At 42.7% G+C, this 22,499-nt stretch overlaps 1 protein-coding gene across 4 annotated transcripts; it reads right to left on the bottom strand.

The window, feature by feature from the left end:
- Positions 1-3,285: 3,285 nt before the first annotated feature.
- On the bottom strand, positions 3,286-20,563 carry ADSL (adenylosuccinate lyase). Of its 4 annotated transcripts, none has more exons than XM_069490095.1 (13): positions 20,395-20,563; positions 17,424-17,627; positions 15,007-15,051; positions 14,442-14,521; positions 10,875-11,046; positions 10,599-10,645; positions 9,446-9,536; positions 8,868-8,937; positions 8,575-8,722; positions 6,784-6,874; positions 6,076-6,165; positions 5,390-5,566; positions 3,286-3,963 (listed from the first exon to the last, which is right to left on the bottom strand). In XM_069490095.1, exons 1-13 carry the CDS (start codon positions 20,545-20,547, stop codon positions 3,877-3,879), a joined length of 1,455 nt encoding a protein of 484 aa, XP_069346196.1. In that variant the 5' UTR covers positions 20,548-20,563; the 3' UTR covers positions 3,286-3,876. The 4 variants fall into 4 exon arrangements, with proteins under 4 accessions (XP_069346196.1, XP_069346198.1, XP_069346199.1 ...); XM_069490097.1 differs by having other exon boundaries at positions 20,450-20,475; XM_069490098.1 differs by lacking the exon at positions 5,390-5,566.
- Between the last annotated feature and the right edge of the window lie 1,936 nt (positions 20,564-22,499).

The raw sequence follows: 22,499 nt of genomic DNA, 5'->3' as shown, positions 1-22,499 counted from the left end.
CCCCAATAGGTTGAGCTCTTTTCTTTTGGCTTTTTTTTTTCTTTTTTTTTTTTTTTAAAGAGAGGGTCTCCCTACCTTGCCCAAACTAGACTTGGATGCCTGGCCTCAAGCAATCCTCCTGCCTCAGCCTCCTCCTGCCTCAGCCTCTCAAATAGCTGGGACTACAGGAGCGCACTACTTCATCTGGCTTGGCTTTTCTGGCTACTTTTAATTAGATAAAATTTGAGGTGATTCATTCAGCCTCCCCTCCCTCACAATATTCCTGACCACTAGGTAGTCTTCCAGCTTGTCTGACCTGGGGGGTTGGGGGTGGGTCACTAACTCAAACCAGTCTCAGATCCTTAACAATGGATAATGATCTCGTCTGTGTCTCTTGGGGTAACAATCAAGTCACTCTTCCTCCACACAATATTTGAAATGTTGATAAGTTCTCTCCTGTATAGGATAAAGAGCCCTAACACTCCTTCACCACTTCTCATGATGAGGTCCTCTCTGGAGGTTGACTCTCTTTTTTTCTTTTTCTTTTTTTTTTTGAGACAGAGTCTCACTCTGTTGCCAGCGCTAGAGTGCCGTGGCATCAGCCTAGCTCACAGCAACCTCAAACTCCTGGGCTCAAGCGATCCTTCTGCCTCAGCCTCCCGGGTAGCTGGGACTACAGGCATGTGCCACCATGCCTGGCTAATTTTTTCTATTTTTAGTTGTTTGGCTAATTTCTTTCTATTTATAGTAGAGGCAGGGTCTCGCTCTTGCTCAGGCTGGTCTCGAACTCCTGAGCTCAAGCACTCTCCGCCTCGGCCTCCCAGAGGGCTAGGATTACAGGCGTGAGCCACCACGCCCAGCCTGGAGGTTGACTCTCTAGTTCATCTGCTCTTTAGACTGGGTGTCCAAATTTGCATGTAATGCTATGAGTGTGAAACAGGAAGCCTCTGGGGGCTTTTCTGGACACTATGATATCATTAACATATATCCTAAAACTGTCTTCTCTCAGTTCTGGCTTATACTGAGTTTAAGATTAACTTACTTACATTTATCCTTACTTTTTCTTTATAGTCTGGGCTACACCATTTCAATGTTTAGATGAAAGGGTTTTTTTGAGACAGCGTTTCACTATGTTGCCCAGGCTGGACTTGGATTCCTGTGCTCAAGGGATCTTCTCACCTCAGCTTCCTGAGTAGCAGAGACTACAGACACACACCACCTTGTCCAGCTAGATGAAATCTTATTTTACTGAAAAAATGGACTGGATAATTCTCCTAGTTTTGTGTCACCTGAAAATCTGATAAACAAAAGCTTTCATCATTTCCATCTATGCTGAATGAGACTGGGTTAAATAATAGTAGTGTTCTCCTCCCAGGTGGGTAACTCATAACTCAATATTAGTTGGCTACAATTGCTCCAATCAGCTATTAAGTTATTAAGTGTGGAACATCCAATTTCCTTAAGTACGAAGTTTGACAGTTGGTATCTCTGACATTTCACTTTGACACTTTATCATGAAGGTACATCCTAATTCTTTAAAATGCATGTTTTGGCTTGTGACTTTCAGATTTTTTTTCTTTTTTAAGAGCATATTTTGTGAAACCATGGATAAGTCGAAAATTCATGTTATTTTTGAATATGAGTTCCATTGTGGAACCAATGCAGTACAGACAGCTTGAAATATCAATGAAGTGTTTGGGAAGGATGTGGCTTATGAATGCACAGTACGTTGATGGTTTGAGAAGCTCTATTCTGGTAATTTTAATCTTGAAAATGAGCAATGTGGGTGACCTGAGACCAAAGGGGATAATGATGAGCTGAAAGCTGTAGTGGAAGTGAATCCATCTCAACCTACGCATGAATTAGCAGCAAGGTTTGACGTTAAGATTCCAACAATACTGGACCATTTGAAACAAATGGGCAAGGTAAAGAAGCTGGATAGATGGGTGCCACATGAATTAAACCAGCATCAGAAGAGAAATCATCTCAAAGCCTGCCTTTCCTTGCTGTCATAACATAAAGGTGAACCATTTCTACATTGTACTATGAGATGAAAAATGGATTCTTTTTGACAATCACAAGCATTCAGCACAATGGCTGGATCAAGGTGAAGTGGTAAAACACGGTCCAAAACCAAATATTCATCAAAAAAACCTAATGGTGTCTGTTTGGTGGTCCAGCACTGGTTATTATCCACTACAGCTTCGTGAAACCTGGTCAATTACAGTGGATGTCTACTGCAACCGATTGGATGAAATGATGGGGATGCTTGCAATGAAGCAGCGGATATTGGTTAACAGAGACTGGCCAAGCCTCTTGCAAGATCACATGTCACAAAAAATAATGCTGTTCAAACTACAGAAGCTGGACTTGGACACTTTCTGTCATCCACCATACTCACCAGACCTTCCACCAACTGACTACCACTTACTTCTTCCAGGCTTTGGACCATTTCTTGCAAGGAAAAATACTCAATTCTCAACAAGCTGAGGAAAACAGCTTACACGATTTCATCGCCATTTGCTCTGTAGCCTTCTTCGCTGCTGGCATAAGCAAGCTACCGTTAAGATGGCAAAACTGTGTTGATAGCTTAAGCACATACTTTGATTAATTGTGCTGCTTCTTGTTTGAGGTGTAATAAATTTTTTATTCAAAATCAGAGATTTCAGGGCGGGCGCAGTGGCTCACACCTGTAATTCTAGCACTCTGGGAGGCCGAGGCGGGTGGATCGTTTGAGCTCAGAAGTTCGAGACCAGCCTGAGCAAGAGTGAGACCCCATCTCTACTAAAAATAGAAAGAAATGATCTGGACAGGTAAAAATATATATAGAAAAAAATTAGCCGGGCATGGTGGTGCATGCCTATAGTCCCAGCTACTCAGGAGGGAGGCAGAAGGATCGCTTGAGCCCAGGAGTTGCTGTGAGCTAGGCTGACGCCACAGCACTCTAGCCCAGGCAACAGAGCGAGACTCTGTCTCAAAAAAAAAAAAAAAAAAATCGGAGATTTCATATTTAATGACCTAATATAAATCCATGTAACAAATTATAGCTAGATAGGAGGAATAAGTTCTAGTGTTCTATACCACTGTAGGATGACTACAGTTAACATTATATAATTTCAAATAGTTAGAAGGAGGATACTGAATATTCCCAACACAAAGAAATAATGTATGAGGTGATGGATATGCTAATTACCCTGATCTAATCACTATACATGTATCAAAGCGTCGCTCTGTACCCCATGAATATATACAATTATTCTTTATTATTTAAAAAAACCCACATGACAAGGAGTAAAGACTGTCAGATGCCTTGATGCAATCAATATATCCAGCTAGCATTTCCCTGACATACATGCCTTAACAAAAGATAAAATGACATCGGGCACAACTTGAACTGAGGAAGCCTGATGATCACATCAGGGTTTTCTTTTTTTGTTTTTTTACTATTGTAGCTCCAAATTTCATTACTTATTCTAGTCAGCTATAACTGAAATAAAGGTATCCAACTTTGCTGAATTCGGGTTGTTTTTCTAGACCTAGAACAAATTCACCTTTGGGAGAGGACCAAGAATTTGCCACTGCACAATCAAGTGAACATGTGAAAGGGACTAGATTGAGACAGCTGGAAAATGTGCCTTGAAAGAACAGAGAGCAGGTATGAGCTACATTTATTGTGCAAGTCTGTGCTGCTGTAAACAACAGAGTCAACTACAGTGCATTCTGTTTCTGCATTGTTAATCTTGAGAAACATGAAAACCACCACAGGAAGAAGAAAATGCTGTATTAATGTAAGGCAATAATTCTTAAGGTAAAAATGAGACACTAGAGTAACACTTTTTCACACCTCAGCAATCAAGGTGACAAAACCAACAATGATTTTTTAATTCTTTTCCAACTCTACAGACATAATTCTGCTTTCACCTTCATCACTTTTTCATATGGTTTTAACAGGGGAAACACTTCCTCTTCTAAGAATCTCTGTACCTGTTCCAAAGAGGAAAGCAAACATAAGACAAAAGAAAACGTTAGGATATGAGTGGAGAATAGCTTTTTCAATATCAACTGATATCACTGAGACCTAATTTGATAAAGGTTTTACTCCATCATTGAGTGTGTGTTTTCCTCAATTGCCTGCCAGAAATCTCTCCCTAGACACAGGCGATTCAACCCACATGCCCACGATCCTTCCCCACAAACCACCCCGCCTGTCTTCTCTCAGTTGGTCCCACCATTTCCACCCAAGCTATTAATAAAATCACCATGGCTTCTCCCCTCTCTCCTTTCCAGCCCTATTCAACCAGCCACCAAGAGATTACCCTCCTCTCTCCCCCCTTCTATCCACCACCACTGCCTTTGCTCAAAGCCCTCATCATCTATTGCTTGGGCCATTACAGCAGCCCCTTCATTGGTCTCTCTACCTCCAAGTTTTAAGTCTTTAAAGTCCAACTTTTATATAACACCCGAGTGATTTGAACCTGAAGGACAAACTCCTGCCCTCAGCTTCAAATCCAGTTACTACATCTGGGGCACCTGTTACTCTAGCAACACTCAATTGATTGCAGCAGCTTCTCATGTTAGAGGTCTGCCATCTCCTTCCAGCTGGCCTTCCCAGGCTAACTCCTACTTGTCAGCTCAGACATGGTGTCTTCCAGGAAGTCTTTCCTAACTTCTACTACATTCTGCCTTAAAAGGGATATCTCCTTCTTTGTGACCCCCAACCCCCAAAAGATATACTTCCCTCAATCCCTGCATGTACTGCTTGGTGTAATGACATATTTACAAATCTTTACCATTAAGTTTTGAGTTCCATGAAGACAAAAATTATCTATTCATCTTTAAATCCCCAGAATTAAACACAATACTTGAACACACACAGAGCACCTAGTGTGTACTGAGAAAATGTTTTTGAATTAACGTTTCTAGTCTTTTCCAAAAGGTCAGCAGGAAAAAATGACAAAATACTTACTGAGCATCTACTATGCAGCAAGCACTAGGCTAGGTGTTTTAACCCTCACAAGAACACTATGAGATGTATTATTTCTATGCTGTCAGACAGTAAATGCCAGAAGTCAGGACTGAACCCAGATCTACCCGACAATCAAACCCAAGTCTTTGTCCATTACAACATATTCTTGAGACCAAAAGAGAAGCCCAAGAAATCCACATGGGGAAATACTTAAGGCAGCTCAAAATAGTCAAATCTTCACATTTTAGCCAGCAAGCTTCTCTGATTTCCATTCATTCTTTTTATTTTTCAGGACATCTAAGGCAATCTGATTTCCTTCTAACTAGCCCTGTTCCCATCATAAAATAGAAACAACAAACACAGTATGCCAAGCTCCGCAGCCCAGCAGTGTGAAAATAGGGCATCTAGGGAAGAACCCCCAGAAGAGTTCTGATGGATGCTTACCTGCTGGGATGCACGACCAGTGAAAGAAGAAGGATCCAGTAAATGGTCCAAGTGGGAATGAATGGGACTGAAATAGGCATCGGCCTTGATCCGCTCTATGAGGTCATTGTCACCCCCTTCCTGCTTAACCACAGCAGCTGCCTGCTGGGAGAGCACTCTGATTTTCTCATGGCAATCCTGGGAAGACAGTGAAGGGGGGTCAGTTCACTACTAACAAGGCATATGAACACGCTTAAAAAGTCATCAGATACTTCACATCCATGCTGGTACACAACACTGCTCTAGGCTAAAGTGGCTCCCTTCAGTCTGAGTCCACTAAGATCTCAACTCTCTGACCGCATCTTCGGATGAACCGGAAGTGAGTGCCCACCTTGCCCTGGGCTCTTGTTTAAAGCCTCATGAACCTTTTGCTCTTGCTTCCTGCTCTCTTCCCATCATTTCCTATGGAATTTCAGACCTTACTCCTCCACTAAGAGTGGACTTTTTCTACAAGAGATTAAGTGATTGACTTTTAATAAACTGAGTTCACCACAATCACCTTCCAGAGATAGCAGAGTATGGTCACTGCTCTATACCAACACTGTGACTGAAGGTAACACCTTCCTTCATCCTTTCTTCTTCAGGGAGGTGAGAGCAGGACGGAAGGTGCACTCTCAATTTATCCAGGAGCACGAGGGGTTACAAACCTGGCGGCTACCCCCAGCTTTGACCATGGCCATGATGATATTCTCTGTGGCCATGAAAGGCAGCTCTTGCCGAATACGCCGTTCAATTACCTAGAAGAAAAAGATGAAATGAACGGCCAATCAAGATGCCTCAGGGTTACAAAGGCATACATACAGCAGGACACCAACTATCTCAAGCAAAATGCAGGGACACAAGCTACAATATTTATGGAGAGAGTAATGGGTCGTTTTTATTCTATATGGTACTTCTCAGTTTTCTTATTAATTTGGAGATTTATTTTAATTTAAAAAAAAAAAAAGAGTATAGATTTAAGTAAAAAAGTTGCTTCAGAGGGATGATTCCTAAAACCAAAATGTGTTACATTTCAGTGCCCAATCTTAAGAGCTGACTATATTATGGGAATGAAGCAATCTGGTAAGAACTTAAAAACAGGCAAATGGAGCCATTACTGTGCCTAGTCACACCAGAGTAGATGATTCGTGCTGGTAGATGGTTCAAGGCAATTTAAAGTACTTCTTTTTCCTCCTTCTATAAATGTGTCTATGAATTCCACGGACCTCGTTCCCTTATGTCATGCACTCGAGGATATGCTAAGTTGGGATGAACGCCTATTAGACCAGAATACAGCTCCCACAACACACTCCAGAGCACTCCTCTTCCCACATTCCAACCCTTCCCTAATAATTTACTTTTTTGAGGCCTCTTACTTTGGGGTATACCACCAATCCTTCAGAAATGTTCTGCAGCGTATTCAATATAGTATCTGCAGTAAGAAATGCCTCAGCCAAACAGATACGTCTAGAAAACAAACAGCCATTTAGTTATCTCTTTAAACACGTAATTTCAGTGAAAAGCAGGGTGTGTCCCAAGAGGCTGCCCTATTGATCTCTCATGCCATATGTGCTCGAGACAATTTCCTTCAATCTCATGACTCCAAATACCCCGATGTCCTCATGACCCTCAAATCTATCACCTCCAGTCCAGACCACATACCCAGGCACTATACCTTATACCCGAAAGCGCCAGTTGGTTGACCCATAGGCACCTCAAACCCCAAATTGAATTCAGCCACTTTCTCATTGCCTCCCACTTACCATGGCAAACCTGCTTTTCCTCTCTCTTGTAGCTCCTGCCTCAGTAAATGGCACTAGCACCCCAGTCACTGGGTTCTTTATACTCACTCCAGTCAATCACCAAGGCTGGCTAATCTGCCTTTGACTCCGTATCTATGTCCTCCATTTACATGGCCACTATACCAGTGGGACTTGGGACTTTTAAAGTAGACTCCTAACTTGTTCTGACATGATCCATGTCCCCTTACAGCTGATTCTAGAAAGTGCTGCCAGGGTGTTTTAGCAGGCCATCTCTCACTAGGTCACACCTTGCTAAAAAGTTCTCAATGCCTGACTTATTCTGAATGAGTTCACACGACTTATTTCCATAGATAAACCCAGGATTATGCACAGATCCTAGAGAGCTGGTTTTAACTACACAACCTTATCCACTGAAGAAATCTCAGTACAATGTGAGAGTAATGTGAATCTGCTTTAAATGATTATATACATAAAGCAGAAAACCATGTGCAAGCTGATACCTTATTTATAGTTACACATGACTTCTGACTCACCTCATAATTATCAAGATGTCACTGTGCCAAGATACTACATGTGACATCTATTTGCTTTCAGGGTAACAGTTAAACTTTCCTCTTCAGGGCCTATAAGACCCTTCATAGATGGGCTACCACCTGTGATCATGATCTGCCCCACACTGACTTCCTTCCCCAGCACTACACAGTAATTAGTAAGCCCTTCAAGTGTTTTTTCTCCTACCTTTGTGCCTTTATACATGCTCCCAATTTTGTCTTTAAAAAAGGCCTGTATTTCCGTTTTGTTTGTTTTCTGTTTTGAGACAGTCTCTGTTGCCCAGGCTGGAGTGCAGTGGCTTCATCATATCTCACAGCAACCTCAAACTCCTGGGCTCAAGCAATCCTCCTGCTTCAGCCTCTTGAGTTGCTGGGACTACAGGGACACACCATCACGCCAGGCTAATTTTTTCTATTTTTAGTTGCCCAGCTAATTTTTTCCCCCCTATTTTTAGTAGAGACGAGGTCTCCCTCTTGTTCAGGCTGGTCTCCAACTCCTGAGCTCAAGCAATCTTCCTGCCTTGGCCTCCCAGAATGCTAGGATTACAGGCGTGAGCCACTGTACCCAGCCTTAAGGCCTGTATTTCTTAAGGCTTCAGGTATCACCCCTACTGTGACACTTTCTGATTCCTCAAACACTACTCCTCCCACTTTGTTCCCATAGTACCCTGTACATACTTCAATCGTAACACTTATTACACTGTTCTTTTATGTTTTTGCCTCTGTGCTGGACTCCAGGCTCCTTGAGGACAAGGAGGGAATGTAGAGATGTTCAAAAACATCCTTTTGCTTCTGGGCTCTTCCTTTACTCCTCCTCCCAACTTGCTTTATGTGACATCCCTGTGCCACTAACCGGTTGGCACTATCATCCAGCGTGCGTTCAAACCACTGCACAGATGCTGTCTGCAGTGGGTTCATGACAAGGGTCATCAGATGACGGGCAAGGCTGCAGCACCGTTCTGAGCGCATGGGGTTCCGCTTGTATGGCATCGCACTCGAACCTGCCACGTAAAAGGACAAGATGCAAAGTCAGAAAGACTTCAGAGGAGAGCAAGTGTGCAACATACTGCTGGGTGAGCTGTCAGCACATGTCCACAAGGCTCTCCAACAGCTCTGTGGTGCTCAAGATCTCTATCTAACACTCACCAATCTGCTGTTTTTCAAAGGGTTCCTCCATCTCCTTGAGGTTTGCCAGGAGGCGTATGTCGGTGCAAATCTGTGGGAAGCAGGGAACAAGCGTCATCCCACCCTGTCAGTGTGCATGGGAGTCTGGGAGCAGCAACTAGGCCGATGAAGATAAGCTCTTTAGGTGTTGTCACTGAGCTAATGACCAGCACGACCTCCCCAACAGCTCCTGAAGAGTATCTTACTCAGACTGCTCTCCACTCCCAAAGAGCTAGGATGACAAATTCAAGGAGCACAGAAACATTTTTGTGAAACACTACTTATGACATCATGGAAAGGTAATGGCAAGATTAACTTTAATATGCCATTGAACAAGAGGGAAATTTTACAGTCCCTGGAGAAACTTTAAAGAGAATGCCAAAACTAGTCTTTCCCTGAAACATGCCTTAATTTAAGGGCTCCATTTACAGGGCCCCAAATTGTAAAACTGAATTGTGATACCTAAAGAAAGACAATTAAGTGAAATTCTGACACTGATTCAGTCTGTCTGTGGTGCCCAAACTCCCATTCCCCCTCCCCCACAAGCTACCACCACTCACCTTGTGCACTGATGCCCCCAAGCTAGCCAGCACAGACAGAACCTCGATATCCACTTTTCGAGTGTAGGTCTGTCCCGTGATGATGAAACGCCTGGAAATAAACAGAAAATAGATCAAAGCTGGGCATGGTGGCACATGCCTGTAGTCTCACCTACTTGGGAGGCTGAGGTGTTCAAATCCCTACTGGACAACATAGTGAGACTATGTTAAAAAAAAAAAAAAAAAAAAAATTAGCTGGACAACTAAAAATATATATAGAAAAATTAGCCGGGCATGGTGGCGCATGCCTGTAGTCCCAGCTACTCAGGAGGCTGAGGCAGGAGGATCACTCAAGCCCAGGAGTTTGAGGTTGCTGTGAGCTAGGCTGATGCCACGGCACTCTAGCCCGGGCAACAGAGTGAGACTCTGTCTCAAAGAAAAAAAAAAAAAAAATTAGTTAGGCACAGTAGCACACACCCCTATTTGGGAGGCTAAGGTGGGAGGACCCCTTAAGTCCAGGAGTTTGAGGTTACGATGAGCTATGATTAGGCCAATGCACTCTAGCCTGGGTGACAGAGTGAGATCTTGTCTTGAAAAAAATTAAATTAAATTAAAAAACTGTACAAAAAATGTGGCTCTGTCAAACAAGCAAAAGCAGGTCCTCAGCAAAGCTCTGGTCTTACTGGCACACTATATTACACTGAACCCAGAGGACCTGACTGGTAGGTAATTTGCTCCTGGAACAAATTAGTCTTCCAAGCTTTTTTACCAATACTCAGGAAGCTGTCCTTACTTGAGGAAGAAACATGGTCAGGTACACCCATGTCCCACCAGAGCTTGACGGAAGTGCCTGGGAGAAGGAACCATTGTGGAGCCTGGGGCCCCCCCCATGGAAATGGGTCAGATTTAGTCTAACCCATTGGAAGCCTCAGTAAAGAAATAAAAACAAAAACAGCTACAACATGGGTAAGGGTACTCTAAAGAAATCAGAAGTAAATAATTTTTTTCTTATAGATTATAAGAAAATAGAATCCAGACTATGAGAAAATAAAACTCGAGCCAGAGAGAGAAGGAAATGGGTAGAAAAACAGAGGAAAAATCAAAAAAGTTAAGGTCCAATCTAGAGCCCTTCATCAACTTAACAGGGAGGCCAACACTTGTCCCATTTACCTACCTCTTAAATCCTGCCTTTTCTGTCACCATCTTGTCAAGCTGTTCTACCTTTCCAGAAAAAAGACACATCCGTACAGAAATCCAGGTATCTAGGATAAGATTATCTCAACCTGCCATCCTGCCAAGGTCTCAGCCCTCCAACCTCCTTCTAATCCAAAGCCCACCCCGACACCCCATCCTGGATCAATCTCAATATATTATCATACCGGAGGTCAGCTTTTTCTCTTGGGCTCCCCATCGCTGAATTTCAGTTTCCCTCAGGTCACTTTCAGAATACCTTTTGGTCATCTCCCTCAAAGAGCTGCAAGAAGCTGGCCTGAGTGCCAGTGGTGCCCTTCACACCGCGGAAGCGCAGGTCATCTTGGACACGCTTCAAGTTCTCGAGATCAATGCAAAGATCTTGAATCCAAAGACAGCAACGTTTTCCAACTGTGGTCAGCTGAGCAGGCCTGAAAATAACCCAATGATAACACAAAGTCGTCTGAGACCAAGGCCTTACTTCATCAAAGCTTCATTGCTTCTTTTAATAACCATTATTACCCACTGCAGGGGGAACAATTAAAGTAAAAGTTGGAGGGCCAGGCGTGGTGGTTCGTGCCTATGATCCCAGCACTATAGAAGGGTGAGGTGGGAGGATTGCCTGAGCTCAGAAGTTGGAGACCAGTCTGAGCAACATAGCAAAACCCTGTCTCTACAAAAAAATTTTGAAAAATTAGCTGGGCATGGTGGTACATGCCTGTAGTCCCAGCTACTCAGGAGGCTGAGGCAGGAGGATCACTTGAGCCCAGGAGTATAAGGCTGCAGTGAGCTATGATCATGCCACTGCACTCCAGCCCAGGGTGACAGAGTGAGACTCTGTCTCAAACAAACAAAAAAAAAAAAAAGAATAAGAGTGGGAGAAACTAGTAAAGATAAAACAAGAGCTAACCTGAGCCTTTAGTTTTCATCCATGTACATGGATCATAGTTTGCTTTTATCTTCCTGCATAAATGAATTTGGGCTCAACGAATCAAAGCCCATGCTTGATCTAATGCTGGCAATATGAGCCCTTGAACAAATAAAATTAACTCTATTAAAAAAAAAAAAAAAAAAACCCCAACAAAACAAGAGCTAAAAAGTTTGAGCAAGTAATAGTTAAGGAGATTCAATGTCATTTATAAACATTCAAAGACTGTAAATCTAAAGGGCTATTAGCATAGTTCTTTCTTCATCAAGAGGCAATGTAAAATAAGGGCAGAGACAATGTCCATTTTGTTCATAGCTATATCCCCAGACGCTGGTAAGAAATATATTGGATATTCATGTAATATTTGCCAGGTACCTAATATGTTCTTGCTGTTGGAAACACAACAGTGAAGAAAACAGGTGAAGTCCCTATCCAATGGACCTTACATTGTAGTGTAAACAAGTAAAGAAAAAAACAAGATAACTGTTGATATTTTAAATGCTAGAAGAAAATAAGGATCACAATGGAGAAAGCTACTCTAGACTGGTGGCAGAGGAAGGCCCTTGTGAGGAGCCAAGATCCAGTGAGCAGCCAGTCATGCTATGGAGAAGCCCAAAACACATATAACCAAAGGACTCTAACATCACAGCTAATGGCTTTGTTTCTAGCGTGATGTCTTAATCCACTGAAGGTCTGTTTCTGAATATAAAACATAATTATGAATAAACTACAATAATGTCCAAGTTTTAATTAGCCCACTCCAAATGGAATTTCTTTCCTTTTAGGCTAATGATACTGACAGTACCATCGATGCACACCAATAGGAATGTCTATAGTAGGCACATCACAAGCTACAGTACATCCTCAGATTCATCTCATTGTTTTCCTTAACTCCTGCTAATAGATTTGCATGGGCTTGTTCATAGCAGCATTATTCATAATAGCCATAGAGTGGAAATAACCCAACTGTCCGTCAACCAGTGAATGAATGGGTAGACAAAATGTGGCACAGCGGTACAATGGGAATGTTATTCAACCATAAAAAGAAGTGAAGTTCTGACACATACTACAACATGGATAAATATTGAAAACATCATGCCAAGTGAAAGAAGCCAGACACAAAAGGTCACATATTGTACAAGATTTTATTTATATGAAATGTATAGAATAGGCAACTCCATAGGACAAAAAATAGATTAGTGGTTGCCAAGGGCTGGGGAAAGAGGGAATAGGAGTAACTGCTAATGGGTATGGGGTTTCTTTTTAGGATGACAGGAATATTGTGATATTATATAATAGTGGTAATGATAGCATAACTCTGTAAATATACTAAAAATCACTGAAACGTACACTTTAAAATGGTGAATTTTATGTTATGTGAATTGTATCTCAGCAAAGCTTTTTTTTAATTGCATGGACTGACCATTTTCAGAGTTCCTAACATCTGCTGACTGGTGGCCAATATCTTTTCTTATGCTAACCCCAGAGGCATATCAGAATGCTTCTGCTTTCCCTGGGCACTCTCCCAGAGGCAGGAGAGACAGAGGAGCTGCAATACAGATGATGCTGGGTGTGCAGGGAAGCCAGCAGAAGGCAACACTTTTCATAGTCAAGCCAGAGATGCTGAGCATTAACTCCTTCACATGAACAAGTTCTTCAGGTTTCTGCTACCAATAAACATAAGCCTCCTGAGTGCCTGGGACTACAGGCACGGGGAACAACATTTGGCTAATTTTTCCATTTTTAGTAGAGATGGGGTCTCACTCTTGCTCAGGCTGGTCTTGAACTCCTGACTTCAAGCAATCCTCCTGCCTCAGCCTCCCAGAGTGCTAGGATAACAGGCATGAGCCACTGTGCCCAGCCATCATTGGCTTTTTAAAAGGGCTTTACTCAGTAATTATAAAAATACTTGCATATTTTAAAAGTCAAAAATACAAAAACTAGAAAAAAATTATCTCATAAACCAGTTATCAATATTTACATTGTAATATACTTTTATCCAATCTTTGTGCAATTTATAAGCTCTTTTCCCCCGTAACATTAACTTAAGCACATTTCCACGCTATTAAGTCTCGTGAGGCCAGGTGTGGTGGCTCAAGCCTGTAATCCTAGCACTCTGGGAGGCCGAGGTGGGAGGATCGCTCAAGGTCAGGAGTTCGAGACTACCCTGAGCAAGATCGAGTCCCCATCTCTACTACAAATAGAAAGAAATGATCTGGACAACTAAAAATATATATAGAAAAAAATTAGCCGGGCATAGTGGCTCATGCCTGTAGTCCCAGCTACTTGGGAAGCTGAGGCAGAAGGATTACTTGAACCCAGGAGTTTGAGGTTGCTGTGAGCTAGGCTGACGCCATGGCACTCTAGCCTGGGCAACAGAGCGAGACTCTGTCTCAAAAAAAAAAAAAAGAAAGAAAGAAAGAAAAAAAAAAAAAAGAAAGAAAAAAAAAAGAAAGAAAGAAAAAAAAAAAAGAAAGAAAGAAAAAAAAAGAAAGAAAGAAAGAAAAAAAGAAAGAAAGAAAAAAAAGGTCTCGTGAACATCATTCTAATGGTTGCATATTATTGCAACTTATGAATATCCTATACCTTATTTAATTATTCTCTTATTTTTGGACATTTAGATTGTTTCCAATGCTTATTATCATAAGAAAAATTTTTTTAAGCCTCTTTATACATATTTCCAAATGTTTCCCAGATGAACTGTTAGATTTACTCTCTCACCAGTAAGGCTTTTAAGGTGGATATCAGACTCGTTCCTTATAAGCACCCCAAGTTATAAGTTATATTTTAATATCCTTCACCTCAAGGTTACCATGGAAAAGGGAGAACTGAAGAAGTAACTGGAAGCCATATGCATATAAACAAGCCCAACTCCCAAGAAGTAATCTTATCACTTACTGGAAATGTGTGAAACCTAACGTGGGTAGATCAGCTCGTTCCTTAGCAAAGCTGGCAAGCCGAGAGATCACTCTGGCAAGCTGTAAGAAAGATCATGTGGTAGAAAGAGGGTGAATTCAGGTTGAGTTCATTACATAATAGGAACTAAACTTTTAAATAATTTTATATAAAATTAGACCTGTAGCTCATGAAAGGCAGCAGCCATTTCTTTTCATCGTTGTATCCTGAAGTGCCCCATAGAGTTCATAGCAACCAACATTTGAAAACTGAGTTGACTACCTAAAAAGTTATTTTAAGACCACTGCAGAAAACCAGGACAAAATCATAATCCTGACCGACATGTTCCAGCGACATGCCTTTGCTTCATTCAAAAGGCTATGCTTTAAAAAGTCTTCACTTACAGTGTTTTAAAGAGGCAATCAGTTCCACAGATTACAAATAGGGTCATTCACCTGAGAATATGATAATCTATATACATTTATACTAGTTGATTTAGTCATAATTGGTACTCATCTCCTATCACAGGGAATCTAAGGTTGGTCGGAAATGTATGCTGACTCCTTACCTTTGGCAAAAGCAGGTCAAGCGCATTTCTAAGAATAATCAGGTCCTACAAAGTAAAATGCAATGGTGTCACATTAAAGAGCTTTGCTCACACAATATTGTGTAACACCTTTTGGCCATATCATGGCTGGGTGTCTGAGCTAGCAACCTATCTTATCATTAGCAACCCACTATGCACACCTGAAGATGCTAACGTTAAGTTGGTTCTTTTCTGATTACTGTTTTAAAAGCACACCAACTTAGAAAGCAGTACTACTGGATCTATAAGAAACAAAACCTTTATACTCATAAAGCCCAATGTATCTGGTATCTAAAACAACCAGCAAATGTGCAAGTCAACAAGGTTTATACTTTCCCAGAGAGGAGTGGTTGAGTCTCTGAGCACATTCCATTGGTTCCTCCCCCCTTTTTCTTACCTATAGTTGCTAATAAGGCAAGGCATAACCCAGAACATCAAGGTTTAGGAAACTTTAAGCTGCTACAGAGGAAGATAAGAGATGTATGTATTTCAGGCAACTCCAACATGTGCTTGTAGAAAACAGTAATTGCTAAGCTCAACTATACAATGAGTACTTTTTTTTTTTTTTTTTTTTTTTTGAGACAGAGTCTCACTCTGTTGCCCAGGCTAGAGTGAGTGCCGAGGCGTTAGCCTAGCTCACAGCAACCTCAAACTCCTGAGCTCAAGTGATCCTCCTGTCTCAGCCTCCCGAGTAGCTGGGACTACAGGCATGCACCACCATGCCCGGCTAATTTTTTCTATATATATTTTTAGCTGTCCATATAATTTCTTTCTATTTTTAGTAGAGATGGGGTCTCGCTCTTGCTCAGGCTGGTCTCGAACTCCTGAGCTCAAACGATCCGCCCACCTCGGCCTCCCAGAGTGCTAGGATTACAGGCGTGAGCCACCGCGCCCGGCCTACAATGAGTACTTTTTAAAAGGATTTTCCAAGTAAGATGCTTGTTCTCCTCCAATTATCTTACCAATTATACAACGATGCCTTTAATTATGTACCACTTAAGACTAAAAAGTATTTGGGACAACTTAACTTCTGGCCCCATGAGTACACTGTAATTAATGGCACAAATTTTGGAGTCATCCTTCCTGATCTTGTACCCTTTCTAGCTGTGTAATATTGGGCCATTTCTTTAACCTCTCTTTACGTTTCCTCATCTGTAAAAATGAAGGTAATAAAGCCAGACCCCAAAGACCATACATTCTATGACTCCATTTATAAGAAATCTCAGCCGGGCACAGTGGCTCACACCTGTAATCCTAGCACTCTGGGAGGCCAAGTCGGGTGGGATCGTTTGAGCTCAGGAGTTCGATACCAGCCTGAGCAAGAGCAAGACTCCTATCTCTACTAAAAATAGAAAGAAATTAGCTGGACAACAAAAAATATATAGAAAAAAGTAGCCGGGCATGGTGGTGCATGCTTGTAGTCCCAGCTACTTGGGAGGCCGAGGCAGGAGGATCGCTTGAGCCCAGGAGTTTGAGGTTGCTGTGAGCTAGGCTGACGCCACGGCACTCTAGCCTGGGAAACAGAGTAAGACTGTCTCCCAAAAAAGAAATCTCTAGAAAACGCAAAACTACAGAGACAGAAAGCAGGTTAGTGGTTGTCTGAGACTGGAGGCAGGAGTGGGGGAGACTGCAAACAAGCACAGGAGAACTTCCTCGGGTGAGGGGTATACTCTAAAACTGGAGTATGGTGAAGGTTGAACAATTGCATAAATTTACTAAAACTCACCAAACTGTACATTTAAAATGGATACATTTCACTGAGTTACAAAACTTAATAAGACTATTTAAAAACAGAGATAATAGCATCTATCTCTTATGGTTTTATTGCAGAATAAATGAAGTAATACATACAAAGTGCTCACAATAGTACCTGGCATCTAGTAAACTTTCAGGAAAATGTTTGCTGTTACTTTTCCATGTCCGACTATAAAACACTTTTGTTAATTAAAAGTTTCATTTAACAATTACAATGCAACCTGTGAGCTATGATCTACACTCTAGCCCCAGCAACAGAGCAAGACCCTGTCAAAACAAAAGACCAATCATAATGCAATCATCCTTTCTTTTTAGGAGCCACAATGAAGAGTTATAAAGGATGTTGGAGGGAAAAGCCCTTTGGAAAATTATTAATACCTCAGCCCCTAAAACGCTTAAGACCTTAGCTTATGTCCAGCATACCAACGCATAAGCAATATCTGTAGATCTTATTTTACGGAGGTCACTAGGTCCTATAGTTTAGATTGGAAGGATACTAAAAGCAGAAAATTCCTGAGTGTTTTCAGCCAGGATACCCCTAAAAATAAAGATCTACGAAGTCATTTCCGAAACTAGATATCATATGAAATTTATAAGCACATTATAAAGATTGAGTTCTAAGTATCAACAATATGGGTTCCTACTGTATTATCTCCAACATAGCAGGAGGTGGCACCAAGATGAATAATGCCTGCAGCTTTTGGACAGCAGTGGCCAAATGTGTGCACATGAGCCATCACATCGTGTCGTAATTGTTTCTCTTCTTCAGCTGCCATCTTGAAGTCGATGTTGTCCAGGTTTGATTTCATCTCTTGGATTTGTTCATCTGTGATAGGCAAACCCAAAGTCTGCAGAATAGGCAAAATAAGATTAAATACCCTCAATATCACTATTATTTGAACTGAAGTGACACCAAGAAAAACCTGGTTCATGTTAGCCTTTATGCCCTACCTCCCAATTCTTAAATTAAAATTTAGGTGGCACAGCCTGTAGTCCCAGGAGGCTGAGGGGAGAATCGCTTGAGCCCAGGAATTCAAGGCTGCAGTGAGCTATGATAGCACCACTGGTCCAGCCTAGGACAGAGTGAGATCCTGTCTCAGGAGAAAAGCCCTCCCCACTCCCCAAGGGCAACCAAGCTAAAAGTGGGGGCAGGGGGTTGGCGGGGTGGCCTTTTCAATGAATCATGGTAAATTACATTCTAAGTAAACACCAATACATAAAACAACAATGCAATCCTGCTCTTGACCGCTCCCTCTGCCCCATACCTCTGCTTAGCTCACTCCTCCTTCACTCGTTTTGGGCTCAAATGTCATCTTCTCAGAGAGGTCTTCCCTGACTTCAATGTAAACTAGCTTTCTATGTCACTGATCTATCTCTTTAGCCTGGTTAAATTTAGAGTACTTCGCACTACCTGACATTTTTACATATTTATTAGCCTAGCCTTTCCCTCTAGAATGTATACGTAAAGGGAGAGCCTTGTTATATTTACTGCTTAGTCCTTAGTGCTTGCCACGCAGGTGCCCAAAGTGTGGCAGCTTTACATTTTACCCAGATGGATTTACTCACAGAAACCAAAATTAAAAGTTCTGTTAAGTACTTTTGCCAGCAAATTCAGTGCAACTGAAAGCAATTCCAGGTGATACTGATAAGAAAAAAACACATCAACATCTTAAATTCATCTATCACTGGAAAAATTAGGCTGGCAAAAAATAGGCAGCTCAGAATCCTGGATCCAAGGGCTGAATATATACAGTGGTGCACTTGAAACTCACAAGGCCTGACTCTGGGGAGGATCTTGTATCTTAGACCTGTTATTGTCCAACATGGCAACTACTAGCCAGATGTAGCTATTTTAATAAAAACTAAAAAGTAAAAATTCAGTTTCTCAGTTGCACTAGTCACATTTCAGAAGCCACCTGTGGCAGAACTGCCTGGAACCTTTACAGCAGAAATGATGTATCAGGGCTCCTCCCAAAGCAAAGCAGCAGGGGGCAACATGGCCATATTACTTCCTTCCCCCAAGCAATTTATCTTCTCAAAATTCATACTTTCCCTATAGCTGATTTTCTGCATTCCTCCTAATCTCTCATTCTCCAAATTTCTTTAACTACTAACTTACATAATTTATGCTAATTTTGATACCCCGATAATCCAAACCCAAAATTGTATGCATTTCAGACAATGTGCAGACCAAACAGAGGAAAGAACACATATTCAGACTCTACATTCCAATTCCAGCTTGCAGCCATTTACTACCTATGGTGACTCTAGCAAAGTCTTTCTGAGTGCCACTCCCCTAATCTATAGCATGGAGTATCAAATGAAATAGAAAAGAGTACATACTAGGACATCATACACCACAACACACGATTAAGATCTACTACTATAATTATCTGAGCCAATAGCTTATAGTAAATTTCTCTATGCCTCCAGTCTCCCATCTATAAAATAGGTACAATAATAGCTCTTACCCTACAGGGTTGTTTTGAGGATTAATAAGCAATTATATGTTAAGTCTTAAAACAGTGCCTGGGGCTCGGACTGTTCAAGTCTTAGATAATACTAGGTCTAAGATATAAGATCCTCCACAGAGTCAGGCCTTGTGAGTTTCAAGTTCACCACTGTATATAACTATATAATTGTCTGTTGTTATTATACTGTACCGCTGATGTTTTGGGAGCACAGTGATGGGGGCTGGGCAGGGAATCTAGGATGAAAGTTTCCTGTTTGGGGAGTTTCATGGTACCATGGTCCTAGGCACTACTCAGATTGTTTCCATTTTTACTATGCCATTTGAGAGGGCACTGCCAACTTGCTTGCTGTGGCACTTTCCTCTGAAACTTGAGAAGAAACATAGCTCTTTAGATCATCTTCAGTTTCCTTCCACTCCTCTGGGAAGGCCCCTCTGACGTCATTTCTGAAACCGTTTGGCCAAGTAGCTCTATATGCAGCCCTCATGAGAGAAACCATAAACCCCTGTCCAGATTCTCCCTCCTCAGAGGCAAAGTGTAGCCGAATCAGGCAAAAACAGTGGCCTTGAAAACACCCATTCCAGCCCTATCAGTAACTCACAAGCATTGTAAAAGACAATGTGGCTAAGCACTCTGCCCAGGCTCTGGACTGAATGCAGGTTCAAATCCCAGTTCCGCTCTTAATATCTGGGTGGCCTAAGGCAAACAGAGCGCTCTGCAGGATCGGTGTTCTTCCCTGCAATGTGGGAAAACCACCACCAAGCTTGCAAGGTCTTTATGGATTAAACGAGAAAAGATGTGTGAAATCAGCACAATGTCACGTTAACAAGCGCTCAGTATCTGTGGTTAGCGGTATAGCGGTATGCTCGTGCAGAATGGCCAAGATGAATTAACTCCCTGAAACGACAGACTGCATATCTCTCAGCCTCCTGCGTGTCTCGAACCCTCCAGAACTAAAAACACGTGAGGCAACAGGTGTCGGCTCCCGGGCCTCCTGCCCTTGCCTTCCTGGGGCCGCAGCTCCTCAGAACAGTGAACACTCGGCCGAAAATAGCCGGCTAAGCCCAGCCCGGCTCGGAGCCCGGCACGTGCTGGGACGAGCCCGCCTCTCCCCGCCCGGCCCCTCCGCCCCGGGGCCCGTTACCTGCTCAGCCTCCGCCAGCCACAGCCAGAGCTGCCGCCATGTTCGGAATTTGTACCTGTCGCTAAACACGAAGCACATCTCCGGGCTGGCGTAGCGGGAGGCAAGCGGGGAGCGGTAGCTATCGGGCCCGCCATGGTCACCACCGGCAGCCATGCCGAAGCCGCGACCCCGCCGGAGAGGACCGGACGAACAAGAGTGGAAGCGGAAGCCTGGAGGCCGGAATGGGGCGGGACTTCCTCCACTTAGTCCCGCCCCTGGGGGGGTTCCGAGCCGGGAGTGCGTCTGGTTGCAGAGAGGTCCGATAGCTTGTCTGCTGCCAGAAACGTCCTTAGCGCTTCCTAAGTTACTTAACCGCTCTGCGCCTTAGTTTTTCCATGCGGAAATGCGGATGCAGTATTAGAGCGATGTTTGGAGCACATAGGAGGCCCTGTTCGTGTTTGCTGTTATTGTTACTGTGGCCTGCCCCACCCTACTCCGATTGCCTGACGCGCACCAAGCCCAAGGGAAATCGGCATTTATTACGTACCGAGAGAGCTCCTTGCGTCAAACTTCGGTGAAAATGGACTTAGACAAGCGCTTCCAGATGCGGAAACTGAGAGTCATGGAGGCTGAGTGACTTCCTGAAAGCCAGCTACCCGGCTGGGAAGCAGAGCCAGACTTAAGACCCAGATCTACCTCACTTCGGAAATCTGCCCTCACACACCGTACCCGGCTCACACCAAGACTTGGTGAAGGCATTCCCCTCCACCCTCCGGCCTGGAGCACCTCTTTCTTTTCTCTCTACCACCTACTTAAGACCCAGTCTAGAAAATGATTGATGGTGCCACTCTGTCCTCTTTTAAGCCAATAATAATAATGAAAACTATTAATGTTTATGAAGGTCTTAATAGGTATCAGGCACTGTCCTAAGTACTTTACACAGGTGACCTCATTCATCTTTGTAACAATCTTGAGTTGTTCAGGTATTATAAAATGAGACAATACAAGTAAAGTTCTTCGTACAATGCACGCAGTAAGTGCTCAATAAATGGCAGTCATTATTATAGTCCCCTTTTTGCAGATGACAAAACAAAGGCCTTGGTGGGTTGAGTGTGTTTAGATTGCTCACATAGAAGGGGAGAAGATCTAGGTAGCTGATTCTTTTTTTTTTTTTCTTTTTTTTCTTTTGTTTTGATTTTTCTGCCAAGCTCTAACAGACCAAAGGTACCTGATTCTTAACAGCTCCAAATGTGCTCTTTCCTTTGTGCTACAGTAGCAGGTACTATGCTGGTTTGAAATTACCTGTTTCTGAGCTCCTCACTAAAATGAGACCTCCTGTAGGAATTCCACTTTGAATTCCCAGCTTGTTTGCTGAGAGTGAACTTCCCTTTTCCAGTAACTATAATACATCAAGAACATTAAAAGTTACTGACTATATTTCAAGGCTTCAAGATTTCTTCTTTGCTGGGTGAGGTGGCTCAAGCCTGTAATCCCAGCAACTTGGGAGGCTGAGGAGGAAGGTTTGCTTGGGCCCAGGAGTTGGAGACCAGCCTGGGTGATACAGTGGGACCCTGTGTCAAAAACCAAACAAACAACCCCCCCGCCCCCCCCCACACACTCACATTTACCAGAATTCAGTGTTGTCTGCATTTCCCATTGATTCCTATTAATGGCAAATTTGGTAGGGGCAGGGATCTGTGTCCCTAGCACCAAATTTTGTATAATGTAAGTGCTCAATAAATGATTGCTGGATAAATAAGTACTGCCCCAAAGGAGCCTAGCCCAGCAAGAGAAGTAAGTCCCACAATAGCCATGACAGAAGTTAGATTCTGACACTATACTTCCTCTTTCCAACCTCTCTCATACCTCCTCAGTGTCCTCATTCCCTGCCTCCTTCATTGTCTCCATCTGGACTCCAGAATTAGCAGTCAGAATTGACTGCAGTGCTATTTCCAGAATATCTTGGCCATTAGAGGAGCCCATCAGTTACCTGGGCTCATCACCAGGTCTTCTCCCACCTCCTCTCTTGAGCTGTAGAGGACCAGTTTGAGGGTTAGGGCAGACACAATTCTGGAAAGATGAAGAATTTGCTTCCTGCAACTCCCCACTTGTCACAGAGCGAGTCC

This window comes from Eulemur rufifrons, chromosome 16, assembly GCF_041146395.1.
Source record: "Eulemur rufifrons isolate Redbay chromosome 16, OSU_ERuf_1, whole genome shotgun sequence".
Lineage (NCBI taxonomy): Eukaryota > Metazoa > Chordata > Mammalia > Primates > Lemuridae > Eulemur > Eulemur rufifrons.
The sequence above is the reverse complement of the archived record's forward strand: the minus strand, read 5'-3'. Positions and strand labels throughout refer to the sequence as shown.